Genomic DNA, 14,154 nt, shown 5'->3' with positions numbered 1-14,154 from the left:
AGGTGTGTGGAGTTACAATGTGTCACATTTATTGGGGGTTTAATGTTTGAATCAGCAAGACATTTCTAACATGTGACCTAACACTGGATAATATATATATATATATATATATATATATATATATATATATATATATATATATATATATATATATATATATATGGCAGGAATGTTCCTCTTGTCTATGTTTACTTTCTATAGGTTCTGAAATGTTGAGTTGACAAGGGGTTGTAGTATCACCATATTTGAACATGTTCAACTAGCACAGTTGATGTTTTCATAGTGTTATCTATTATGATGCTCATCATTTTAATCTATATGAGATCCTCTAAAATCATCATATGATAATACTTTTTTATACCAATGTTGTGCTTGGCAGCTGCTACAGGTAGGGCAGGACATGCTCCCCCTTTCTGCAAACACCTGGTGTCATCACAGGTTGTCAGTGATCCATTCATATAATTTTCATTGCTATTTTGTCTTTTGGTTTGTTTAATTAAACAAAATAACAAAAAGTAAAAATAAGCACTGTGTTCAAATGAATAAAAACATAGCTTTTCATACACTCTTTATACAATGCTTTTGATATATAAATACAATGCTTTTGATTTATAAATACAATGCTTTTAAATCAATAAGTACAATGCTTTTGATAAATAAGTACAATGCTTTTGATTAATAAATACAATGCTTCCCGATAAATATCACAACAGGCCTACAAACAGATGATCTTATAATTCTTAACTGTCTACAAATGATTTCTTGATAAAACCTCTTTCAACAACAGATGTTCAAATATCTGATCTTTTCTGTCAAACAGTGTGAAAAAAACTCACTCGCTGACTCACTCATGTGAGCGGGTCATTTCATGACCCCCCTGCCATGCATGTCAGGGGTGCATTACATCAAAGCATGCTCAAAGGATATTGTTGCAATTGTCAGACCAAAGATCATCATTCTAGATTATCAGCAATCTGGAGAACAAGCTCAAGCCATGAACTGCTGACAAAGCCAGACTTGCTGTGTCACAGAGTCAGTGCTGGTCTCCACACAATACACTATTGCCAATATTAACTATCAAAGATTTCATGGGCCATAACTTTTTGATCCCCTATGGAGGAAAAAAACCCTTCTCGTATAGCATATCTTGATCACATATTTCAGTGCACTTAACAGTGTACATTACAGGTTGCCAAATAGGCCTAATAGAGTTTTGATGTTTCATGTAAATGCTGCTCTATTAAACACTGTGATTTAAGGATTCATACTTCACCAAGACCAGATGTACAATCCTGAACACTGATAACACATGAGAACACCACCCTTAAAACTGATGAAATTCAACAAATCTTGATTTTCTACTTTGTTGAGTTTATAGTTCTAACATTGGACACTGAGTGAGTGAGTGAGTGAGTGAGTGAGTGAGTGAGTGAGTGAGTGAGTGAGTGAGTGAGTGAGTGAGTGAGTGAGTGAGTGAGTGAGTGAGTATATTTAATGCTGCTATCAGCAATATTCCAGTAATGTCATGGCTGGGGGCCCCAGAGCTTCAACCATTGTACCCACATGGGAAATCAAACCCAGGCCTTCAGTTTGACAAGCTACCCCACTACCCCTATTGGCCATGAAAGCACGCTAGGGCGAAATCAGTTTTTGAGTAAGACATTTGGGGAGCAGCATCGCTTGTACAGAATGATGAGGAGGATCAAAGTCATGTTTTGTTACGTTCCAATTTGGAGTAAAGGACAACTGAGGATGCCAACAGACATGGGAGATACCTCTGCACATCAGTGTGTTTCACGTTAGACCATTGAGCAACACATCCCCAATCAAGGTAAAACAAATGTTACGTGGACCCTATGCAATAAAACTGCCCCTGAAGTTTAACGATTTAGGACATCTGGGGACACAAAGGCAAACGATGCATAACGTTTAATATGGAAAAAGCCTTTTATGTTATATTAGTTTATTTACTAAATGTTTGGTCGGGATAAAGAGGAACAAAGTTTCAACTCTAGATTAGTACTGCTACTAATGAATGAAAAACAAACAAGTTTTGATATGGCAAGATGCCAAAAGGTAATCGATTCGGTTTTATTTCTTAGAATAAAGATTTTTATATATATTATTCACCATTTCATATGAACAGTGGTGATACAATCTGTATTTTCTTTTCCTCTTGTAAAACAGAGTAAGCCACAAAAACGGCTCAAAAGTCATTGTATTACTTGGGGGTCTACTTTCAGTTTGGTTTCTTGTCGGTCAGTCTCATAAACCAACTTAAAATATATATATAAGGCCTAAAGTCACTTTATACAAAATCTTACTCAAATAACATTATTTTATTTCTTTAATTTCTTCTATAACCAGTCAGTGAGACAAAATCATTTTGTTTTCCAAACTCATAGCCTTTCAAACTACCTCCAGAAATGAACTCCACATGACGACTCTACCAAGGCAACTGTTCAGAATCAAGCCTTGTGGCCCCTCAAACTCTGAATGCTGATTTTCACTTTCACTCCAAGGCTGCATAACAAAATATACAATATCTAATATCATACCAAATCCACAAGTCAATGACATCAGATGAAATGTAAAATACATGTATACTAGAGTGTAGACTTCAGCAAGATGTAACCGACCCCCAGAGTCTAGGCACAAGACAAACACCAAGTATTTGGTTATGTGAGCACAGGCTGGGAAACAATGCTACAAGCCTTATGGAGGGCAACTTTAATGTTTATACAGGTAATACTCCACATTGGCAGACAATCAAAACAAGCCTGGCTCATACATATGCTATTTCATCAGTGGACTATTCGAGAGTATGGCTGGTCAAATTTCTTAGGTTTTAAGAAAACGAGAACTATAATGACAGTGATTGAGCATTGAAGTGCTGTATTTTCTGTTGTCATGTATAAGCGTGCTTTATCTTGATCCAGTCTTACAAACACAGGCAGCTATGACTTGCGGAATATGATATACGCACTTCTGATTTCATTGTTCAGGTTATCCTGAAGAACAACCCTTTACAGTTTAGTTTTCATGTGTGTTTGTTGTTTTACGCTGCACTCAGCAATATTTCAGCTATATGATGGTAGCCTGTAAATAGTCGAGTCTGGACCAGACAATCCAGCGATTGATATCATGAGCATCGATCCACGCAACTGAGATACGATGACATGCATTACCAAGGTAGCGAGCCTGACCACCATGTTAGTCGCCGCTTACGAATTATCATTATGTACAGATTAAAATAAAAAATGCAGCAAAGAGGGTTTGTTTGTTTGTCTGTCTGTTGTTTAACGCTGCACTCAGCAATATTGCAGCTATATGATGGTAGCCTGTAAATAATCAGGTCTGGACCAGACAATCCAGTGATGTCAGGATACAATGACGCTAACCAAGTCGCCAAGCCTGACCACCCGATTCCTTATGTCGCCTTTTACTACCAGCATAGGCTGCTGGTGACCAATTCTAACCCAGAATCCTCACAGGGTCATTTCATGTATAGCTGAATCAACTTCATTTAATAATCTGTACTTATGATCATATATACTGAACTAAAACAGTTAGGGATCATGAATATTTTTTGGGATATTTGTTTGTATTGAAGACTGAGCACACAATTTAAAAACAATATCCAAAAAAGTATTTTATGGTCCCTACGGGGTTTTTTCAGGAACTGTCCCTGCACAGATATTGCAAACAAAAAGGAAAAGCATTTCTTCCATTAATTTATAATGAACATTGGAATATTTTTTTGATAAGGTGTTAATTAAGTGCTGAGAGTGTTAGGTTTCGTTATATTTTAGGAAAGCAGAATTTAATGAATGTTATTCACATTTCAAGATCAGATAATAAGGTGTTGAAATTGACATAAATTGTTTGAGATTCCTTATCATCTAGGCAACGCATAAGCCTCAAGTGCAATTCAGTAATTCAATCAATGACACTTGACATCAACAAAACACACCTCCTATCAATTTCTGTCTAAGGCACAACAATGACAAAGTTCACTCTGACATACTATGACCTTAAGCATGTTAAACTGGGATCGGCGTTTATCTGATAGACCTGGTAGTAATATTACCTGGTATGAAATTGACGAGAAACACCTTGCAATTTTCTATCATCTTGCACTTGTAATCCTATCAACAGAACCTAATTTCAGTATACAGCTGTTTTTAGCAGTGTAATCCACCCTGACTCTTTTTATAATCATTGAGATCTATCTGTGACAGCATAATGAGATTTGTGTCAGAGCAGGTCAAACTGTACCCAGATAAATGGGTTTAATATATCGTAATATATTCATACCTGTTCAAACAATCTTTTTGGGGGTCTTTATCATGAAGGTGCATGCAACTTCAAAGTAAAATGCAGCTGTGATTCATTGCATGATATCAATTAGACATCAAAGGTAAGAACTGACAAGCTGATATATTTGATAATGAAAGATGATTTGTGGGTAGCCATGTCATATATTACTCTTGGATCATATGGTATTGTTATTACCTATGCATCCATTAAATAATAACAACAACAACAACAATAATAATAATAATGGAATAGGCCTGTATACAGCCTCAGACATGATTTTGTTCTTTTTTGATAAATCCAATGAAATCTTTATATTGTTGAATTTTTTGTCCCTTTGGTCACTAATGTGATTGACAAGATTCAGGAAAAACATGGCAAATACGCAGACCTCGCTTTCGAAATGTCACGCTTACATACCAAGTACCAAGTTGTCAAACTCCCAATTGTTCTTGGTGGCTTAGGTTTGGTATCTCCCAATCTGTTGAGTGACATCGGGAGAGTACCCGGGTTTGCTACAAGGAAAACTGCACTTCTGGCAATCTGGGTAATGCAGAAAGGCTGCAGTGTTGGGGAGTCTTCACATTCTTTGAAAAGTTCTGGGTGGGTTTGTCTAGGCAGTGCTTCCTGGGAGAAGCCCCATTTGCTGTCTGAACTGCGTGTAGAGAGGGGGCAAGGGCCCTGAGCTGATGATGACCTAACCAGCCTGACTATGCCAGGATCACCCAAACCCTCTTAGCTAATTTTAAAATTTAATCTGTAAATAATAATAATAATAATAATAATAATAATAATAATAATAATAATAATAATATTATTATTATTATTTAATAATAATAATAATAATAATAATAATAATAATAATAATGATTTTGCTAAATAATTGATAACAATGAAAAGAAGTTCACCAGCACTAACCTCAAACCAAAGCTTAAAAAAAACTTCATTAAAAACAGTTTTCCCTTTACCTCACTTGGACAGTATTATGGTCACCATGGTCACTATGAACTAATTATTTGATTTTCATCCGTATATTTAAAAAGTGCAACTTGAAGAAACTGATCAAGAAATCTCTGAACATTACCATCTGACGGATGTGATTCCCATGAAGCCAGGACGTTTGAAAGGACAATTTATCATTCCAAACTGTCACTTCCACCAGAGATAAGGCTGGCATGACATCAAGGATAGCTCCTAAGAATTACTGCTTCAATGAAATTGCATCACAATACTTTGCAGAACATTGTGTAACCCTCAGTTACCATGACTTCACAATCAAATGACATCACTAATCTGTCTTCAACTGAAGCTGGTTAGCTGTACTTTCTATGCTCAAGACACTGGTTATTACTGTTGGAACAATGATTTTGTATGATAAATAGAATCTCACCCTCGTGTCTTTTGACAAAAAAATATCAACACCAGCGATAAAAGTTAATCTTTTAGCGACTCGTGTTGATAGATTTGATATCGTAAGACACTCTAGAGAGATTCTCTTTGTACATTGTGTATACCATCTAGTACATAAAGAAGGGAACACATGTGGATATTTTCTCCATCTGTCAGAACTTCGGGACAATCAACTAATGTGAGGCGGGATGTCTGGTTGTGAGGCGGGCAAGGAAGAAAATCTAATTCATTATATATTATGGTCTTAGATAGATACACATGAAATCTGTCACAATGAATTACTTATTCGATTTTAACCCAAATATTTAAAGAATGTGAGGCGGGCCCATTTATTTTTCATAGTTTATTTTGTTAAAGAAACTGATCAAGATATCACTGAACATTAACCACTGACAGATGTAATTCCCATGAAGCTTGGTGTTTGACTACGTACAAGGTGTATTCCATGAAGTTTGGTGTTTGACGACGTACAAGGTGTATCATGGTGTATCCCATGAAGCTTGGTGTTTGACTACATACAAGGTGTATTCCATGAAGCTTGGTGTTTGACTATGTACAAGGTGTATTCCATGAAGCTTGGTGTTTGACTATGTACAAGGTGTATTCCATGAAGCTTGGTGTTTGACTACGTACAATGTGTATTCCAGGAAGCTTGGTGTTTGACTACGTACAAGGTGTATTCCATGAAGCTTGGTGTTTGACTACGTACAAGGTGTATTCCAGGAAGCTTTGCGTTTGACTACATACAAGGTGTATCATGGTGTATCCCATGAAGTTTGGTGTTTGACGACGTACAAGGTGTATCATGGTGTATCCCATGAAGTTTGGTGTTTGACTACGTACAAGGTGTATTCCATGAAGCTTGGTGTTTGACCATGTACAAGGTGTATTCCATGAAGCTTGGTGTTTGACTACGTACAAGGTGTATTCCATGAAGCTTAGTGTTTGACTAGGTACAAGGTGTATTCCATGAAGCTTGGTGTTTGACTACGTACAAGGTGTATTCCATGAAGCTTGGTGTTTGACTACGTACAAGGTGTATTCCATGAAGCTTGGTGTTTGACCATGTACAAGGTGTATTCCATGAAGCTTGGTGTTTGACTATGTACAAGGTGTATTCCATGAAGCTTGGTGTTTGACTACGTACAATGTGTATTCCAGGAAGCTTGGTGTTTGACTACATACAAGGTGTATCATGGTGTATCCCATGAAGCTTGGTGTTTGACTACGTACAAGGTGTATTCCAGGGTGTATTCCATGAAGCTTGGTGTTTGACTACGTACAAGGTGTATTCCATGAAGCTTGGTGTTTGACTAGGTACAAGGTGTATTCCATGAAGCTTGGTGTTTGACTACGTACAAGGTGTATTCCATGAAGCTTGGTGTTTGACTACGTACAAGGTGTATTCCATGAAGCTTGGTGTTTGACTAGGTACAAGGTGTATTCCATGAAGCTTGGTGTTTGACTACGTACGAGGTGTATTCCATGAAGCTTGGTGTTTGACTACGTACAAGGTGTATTCTAGGAAGCAAAAAAGAAAGGGACCACATTTAATGATTTGCTTCGCCTGCATTGGTTCTGAGGCAGGCAGGAGGGAAAATCCAATAATTCAGGTTACTGTGCACTAACGCCATGCTTACCTTTGTGTCCAATACAGCCATAATTTTGTCTTTGGCATTTGCGACATCCTCTGGGTATCCAACAACCTTTATATGTGGGTCTGAAAATGAAAATGAAATAAAAAGTTAACAATATTATAATTAACATTAACAAGTTGAATGAAAATTTAATAACTAGTTTATTGCTGCCAAACTCCAAATCAGCGACAGCCGAACTGGTTACAATACCCAGCATGCAGATGACCTTCTTGTCTTACATTCGTATGTTTGTATGAGGTCGTATTTGCCAAATGGAATAAACACTGACACACTACTCCCTTACTTCAGGGGGTTCCCCACCAGAAACTCAGAGATACTGTTTATGATCTTTTGACATTTTAATATTGAAATCAGTGTATTGTATGATGGCAAGAAGGCCATCTGAACCAAGCTCCATGAAAGGGAACAAGACAATGCACCACAATGCCAAGACTGACCACAGCATTCAGCAACCGAATATTTACCGTATATCGCTGTGTATAAGGCGAGTTTTTCGTACCTAAAATGGGGGGGCTAAGAAGGGGGGTCGTCTTATACACGGAGTCAAAGATCTCACATTTTTTTCCACTGGCAATGTCAACCGGCGTCCGATAGCCAGCCCAGCATTTGACAATAAAACTTCGCATTTCGTCCTAAATAACTGTTCCAATAACTATTTCCATACATAAACATGATTTGTATCTCTTTTCCTTGAATAAAGTTTAATAATTTCTGCAAATAAAGTTGAAATGACCCTCGCCTCGATGCAGATTGTCAAACCACCTGACACGGTAAAACAATCAACATCCGTGAGTAGAGAGCCGGAAGTACCGGTAAGCATTTGCATATTGCACATGTGACCTAACATGTGATAACCGGTGAAGCTGAAATCAATTCCCGCTGTTTTTACAGTTGTATTAACAAGTGTTGGAGACGGTGTGTACAAGTGATTGTGGAATATACACGCTGAATGTGAAGCAAACATAAGCCTAGTTAGTTACAACATAGTTAATAGGCGATTAAATTACTCACCATTGTCTCTTATATGTTATTACTTCATAAATGAATTTTATTTTACGGGCACCAATTTGGTGTCGTACCGTGTAAACATGAAATGGCGATGTGTGCTGGAGTTACACACGCGACCTATCATTGTAGAAAAAAAACAACGCAAGATAAACATATTTTTATTGCATATATAAGGTTTGTGTGCGCACTTGTGATGTGTGCGAAATACGCATCAGTCGGAAAGCGCATGTTAAATCTCCAAAGTAACTAACTAACTAACTTGTGATGTCCGTGTGCGAAATACGCTACAGTCGGCAAGCGCACGTTAAATCTTCTATATCAGTCAGACTTGTGATGTGTTTCATTCCCGGTCGCCTTATACACGGAGTATAGGATTTTGGGTTGATTTTTAAGGCGTGTACAGGGGGGTCGTCTTATACGTGGGGTCGCCTTATACACAGCGATATACGGTACACAATCTCCCACCAACAAAAACTATGACGGGTCAATGCATAGTTTTTTGTTTCTATTGGATACTTTTTTAATTACTGTTAAACACAGATGGCTTGTATGGAACTGATGTCAGTTGCCTTGTTTTTCAAATTTGTAGTTTATAAGAGCTCCAGCAACAAAAATATATGAAAACAAAACATTTTTAGCAGAATGTGGTTTCTTTATGTTCTTTATGTTTTCTGCTGTGTTGCGTTGCAAGTGAAGAAATGGAGGGTTACCTGAAACAGGAATATTTTGTTTTTGGCCTGGTTAAATATGCATCTCTTCAGATTTATCTCTACAAGATCAACAAATTGCCAATCAACAAAGATGATACTTAAAGAAATAGATAGATAATCATATGTATTTCACGTCAAAGCTGTACAACATGCTCAAGCCTACTTGTGATGTGGTAATTATAAGGAAGGAATGAAGCATGTCATTTTATTGCATGCTGTTTGTAACTGTAAATAAATATCACTGTAAGAAATTTGAGCACATATATATGCTCATATTTTTTTTATCTCTAATAACTTGTTGAGAGGAATTCTATATCTTCCCAATACAGCTGTTGGTTGCTGTCAGTGCAGCGATTGAAATTAGCACTAGTCCTTGCCAAATTCCCCAATAGTTAAGGGTTTTCACAAGGACCAGCAGAAAGGACCTTTTGTAAGGGTTTTGCTATATGTTATCACTACATAAAGGACTAGTGGACTAAAACTGTTATATTCAATGTAATGTAGCTAGAGTGAGTGAGTGTAACCCTGGTTTATCCCAGCATCTCAGCTTATTGTGGTAGCAAAGTCCAAACTGATGCAGGTCAAGGACATTTACCACTTTGGTGAAACCCATTGCAATATAAGCCTTCACTGGTGAGGATGAAAGCTATGACATTCATACAAGATATACTAGATTTCTCTGATTGGAAAATACGCATAAACAACTGTTGGTATATAAATCTGTTTTCAACCTAGTGTCTGTGAAATGAAAGCTTAAACATACAATGTATTATCCATGACCTCCTATCTGTATGTGAGATGGGCAAGTGATACAGGAGCTCAACGTGTCTACACACAATACACATTTTAACCCTTGTGGCCCTTGGACCACCAGCCCCCTATTACAGTAAGTACGGCATCATATCCAGGTGAGAAAGTCACCTAAACAGGAAAAAGCTTGATAACAATCTGACCTACATTTCATTTAAACATTATTGTCAATATCATTAAAATGTGATCGATTTACTTGATAAAATATAACACTAATAGAGAAAGGTCTGGCCGTTTAATAGGCTTTAAGTTATTGGCTCATGACACATCATGAGGAAACAAAATACTTTATGTGAAGCTGAGCAATTTCTGGTAAATGATTTTTTTTATGGGAAAAATATCTTCAAATGTATAACTGACTGACTTACCAATAATGTTGCTTCTGACTGTTAACAAAGAGAAATTCTCTGCCACAAAAAAAAGTATTGTTGTAAAGGGGTTACTTTTAAAAAAAATTGAGGCTTATTGTCTTAATCCCCCTCCAAATATCTGGTTTTGCAGCTGTCCTGTCTCTATACAAAATTCCCGAAATTATATATCAAATGGTGAGTCTCTAATATGTAAGATGCTTATATTGTTGGTATGGTAACTGTTTTGTGTGAGTGAGTGAGTGAGTGAGTGAGTGAGTGAGTGAGTGAGGAGTGAGTGAGTGAGTGAGTATGGTTTGACGTCGCTTTTAGCAATATTCCAGCAATATCACGGCTGGGGACGCCAGAAATGGACCTCACACATTTTACCAATGTCGGGAATGGAACCCGGGTCTTCAGCATGACGAGAGAAGGCTTTAACCACTAGGCTACCCAACCGCCCCGTTTGTGGTTATGAAACTACCTGAATGCACAGCATATGCCCAGTATCTGGTATTAACTTAATTGACAATCTAAAATGAGCCAGTCAGGACATAAAACCGACTTTGTGCTCATGCTGACAGCGGTACATCCAAACACATCCTTTCACAGGTAGGAAAGTGTGGTAATTTCAAGATTGTTTAGAGATGAGTCGGACATTTATTTCATGTCTACATTTTCTGTAGGCATCCCCAAAATACCTCACCTCTAAAGGTGTTGATAGAAACATTAATTCCCCCAGTTGCACAGGGAGATGTATTCATGTGCGTTATGGCTCCATAAACCCCGAGACTGTATGTAGCAAGTATGAATGGAAATACTATTGACTGGCTACACAGATAAAGCATTAAGTGTCTTGTCTGCTTGAGACAGCGCCAGCAACAACATACTAAACCTCCTCATATACACAAACAGAAAGTAACGTCTACATTGGAAGAACGTTTGTATTTTGGTTACCTATTTCAACAGATTTCACTGAAAGGAAAGTTCTGGTTAATGTTGAGAGGTTTTTGCCAAGTTTGAATACGAGAAGTACAGAACATCTGAGAAGTGTGTGTTATCACAACACTTGGGAGTTCTATTAAAATGATATTTCAAGCCTAATATATGAAACTGTTATTGATATTGTTGATAAATACGAGGTCAAAAGTAAGGATTTAACTGATGATGTTTACAATGACAACAGTCTTGAAAGATTGTCAAAATCATTTTTGTTCATTTTGTATATGTCTTATGACTGTGGTCAAAGATTGTTGTTGTTGTTGTTATTGTTGTTGTTATTGGTGTTGTTCAGACATCAATCATTTCTATGGCCTGTATTCTTTGTATCGTCAACATTTGTGGCAAGCTTTCTCACATCTGAGACTATGTTTTGTAGATAAACATAATAATTTATCCCTAATGATAAAATCAACACATCTTCAAAACAATAAGAAATTAAAATTAGAAGGTCCACAGTGGCCAGTATTCAGCTAAATAAATTTTCTTAAGCCTATGTTATCAGTTCTGGTGCAGGTGTAAGAGAAAAGGACACCTATAGTATCATTTTACAGTACCGTATGTTGTGGGAGAGTTTTGATAAATGTATTTGCTCACCAGACCAACATGTGCAGCAGATTGTAGTAAGATAAAAGACAGTTTCTGAATCGAAATTCCACATTTAAAGATTTATGAGTTCCTAACTTAATCAAGATTTTTAGTTACCCTACTTAGAAAAAAACACACTTGATAACCTTATTTCACAAACAGCTCATATAAACATATATGACAAGCTCAAATTTCATGATTTAAATCTTTCAGAATAAAACTTGAGTAAAAAAATTGAAAAGGCTGATAATAAACGTGACAAAGCCATTTCCATAATCATAAGACATCTCCACTAAAAAAGACCCGTGAAGATTCCGGGTTAGAATAGGTCTTCAGCAACCCATGCTTGCTGTAAAAGGTGCGACTATGGTTGTCGTAAAAGGTGACTAACGGGATGGGGTGGTCAGGCTCGCTGACTTGGTTGATGCATGTCATCGATTCCAATTGCTCATGATATTAATCACTGGATTGTCTGGTTGAGACTCGATTATTTACAGACCGCCATCATATAGCTGGAATATTGCTGAGTGCGGCGTAAAACAACAAACAAACCAACTCTATTAAAAAAAGAATCAATTGTACTATTCAGACTTTAATATCATAAGCATTTGTCTGTGAATCACTATCAAATAGTGATGATACCAGGCAAGGGCCAAAAGGTTAGCCTATCCTGCACAATGGAGCACCCATCACAAACACATGCAAAGGTAAGTCAATTGTTACTCGGCTGTAAATACCCAGGAAACTGATACCAACACTTTCAATAGATTCTCCTGTAACAGATTTCTTTATCACAGCAATATTAGAGTGCATTTGAAGCGTGTGTGAGCATGGTGAGAGATGTGGGGATGAAGTGTCATCGCTATCTGGTTTATGTCTCTTTGTAGTCCTGGGACTCAATCCCTTCTGGATCCCCTGCAAGCAATCAACGTGACAGCTATCACTGATATACACTCCCACACCTGGAATCAACCACAGGACATTTACAATCACTGATATCTATGACTGAGATTTACAACACCCATCAATGCCATCTTGAAATGAGCTCAGCATAGGATTGGGTCTGAAGAAAGAAACTTGTTTGTTTGGGCAACTTTCCATTGACAATTTCGAAGATATTTTTCCTTCCAACTGTTGTTTCTTTTCCTAAATTAACATGTCAGCTTATCATTGATTTGGAAACACTAAAAACAACACTAAAACAATCCATATCACCTTCAACTTTACAAGATCTGTCATTCTGAAATAATCGCAATCTCCCTTTATTTATGTGATGGCCATCTGTAAATAATCAAGTCTGGACCCGCCAATCCAGTGATTGACATCATGAGCATCGATCTACGCAACTGGGATATGATGACATGCATCAACCAAGTCAGCGAGCCTGACCCTCGATCCCATTAGTCGCCTCTTACAAGCATGGGTTGAAGATCAATTCTAACCCAGATCTTCAATGGTCATGTTTGGTAGCAGGTACTCAGTGATACCCTGAAAGCAGCAATCATGAGCTGTCTTGGGATCATGGCTGGTCCATGCACTTTCCACATATAGAAATCATATGACCATTTGATCGTTACAGAGTTTTGTTTGTGGTTGATACAGTGTAAGAATGATCCATGCTGTTGAGCACTATACACAGATGGCCTGATCTCGGCAATATAATCCACACTGACCTCAGCCGATTGTGATTGAGTAAGCTGAGTGTGTATTTACAATTTCATGTGAGAAAGTAGGCCATGTCATGGTGCCTGCAGTCATGTTTGTCTCTTTGTTCGTTGTTTAAGTAATCAAGTCTGGACCAGTCAATCAAATCTTGATATTGTGAGCAACAATCCACACGCAGCCAAGCCAGACCAACCGATCCATTTAGTCACCTCTTACGACCAACATAGATTCCGGGAGATCTATTCTAACCCCAAATTCCTATGTGACACCTGCAGTCAGGACAATATGACTACAATGCTCTCAGAAAGTCAGTCCAGATCAAATGAAAGACTCTCATCCAGAAGGTAATTTATCACACAAGAAGTGCTGAGCCATCCATGAAGCATCAACAACAACCATAGTATATATTCGACAAATGCTTATCATAAAAGGTCATTGTGTTGGTTTTTTCAACATTGGTGATTGTTACGTCAATAATGTCAAACAAATCCCTCTTGCAGATGGCTTAATTAACAGTCATCTGTTACTTACCTATATATCCCTCTGTGACTGCCTCTACGGTAGAGTGTCTACCTGGAATTGGGAAGTTCGGGATTCGATCTCCGGAAACATGCCAAAAGACGCCAAAAGATGGTACTTGCT

General features: G+C 37.6%; 1 protein-coding gene across 1 annotated transcript in view; it reads right to left on the bottom strand.

The window, feature by feature from the left end:
- LOC124129076 (protein bicaudal C homolog 1-B-like) overlaps positions 1–14,154 on the bottom strand; it is a 153,064-nt gene that overhangs the window by 72,346 nt on the left and 66,564 nt on the right. Inside the window, exon 4 of the mRNA XM_048400810.1 lies at positions 7,368–7,447. Within this exon, the coding sequence (XP_048256767.1) occupies positions 7,368–7,447 (80 nt within the window). The remainder of the gene's footprint in view (positions 1–7,367; positions 7,448–14,154) is intronic.

This window comes from Haliotis rufescens, unplaced genomic scaffold (assembly GCF_023055435.1).
Source record: "Haliotis rufescens isolate VD_foot unplaced genomic scaffold, xgHalRufe1.0.p SCAF_20, whole genome shotgun sequence".
Taxonomy (NCBI): domain Eukaryota; kingdom Metazoa; phylum Mollusca; class Gastropoda; order Lepetellida; family Haliotidae; genus Haliotis; species Haliotis rufescens.
The sequence above is the reverse complement of the archived record's forward strand: the minus strand, read 5'-3'. Positions and strand labels throughout refer to the sequence as shown.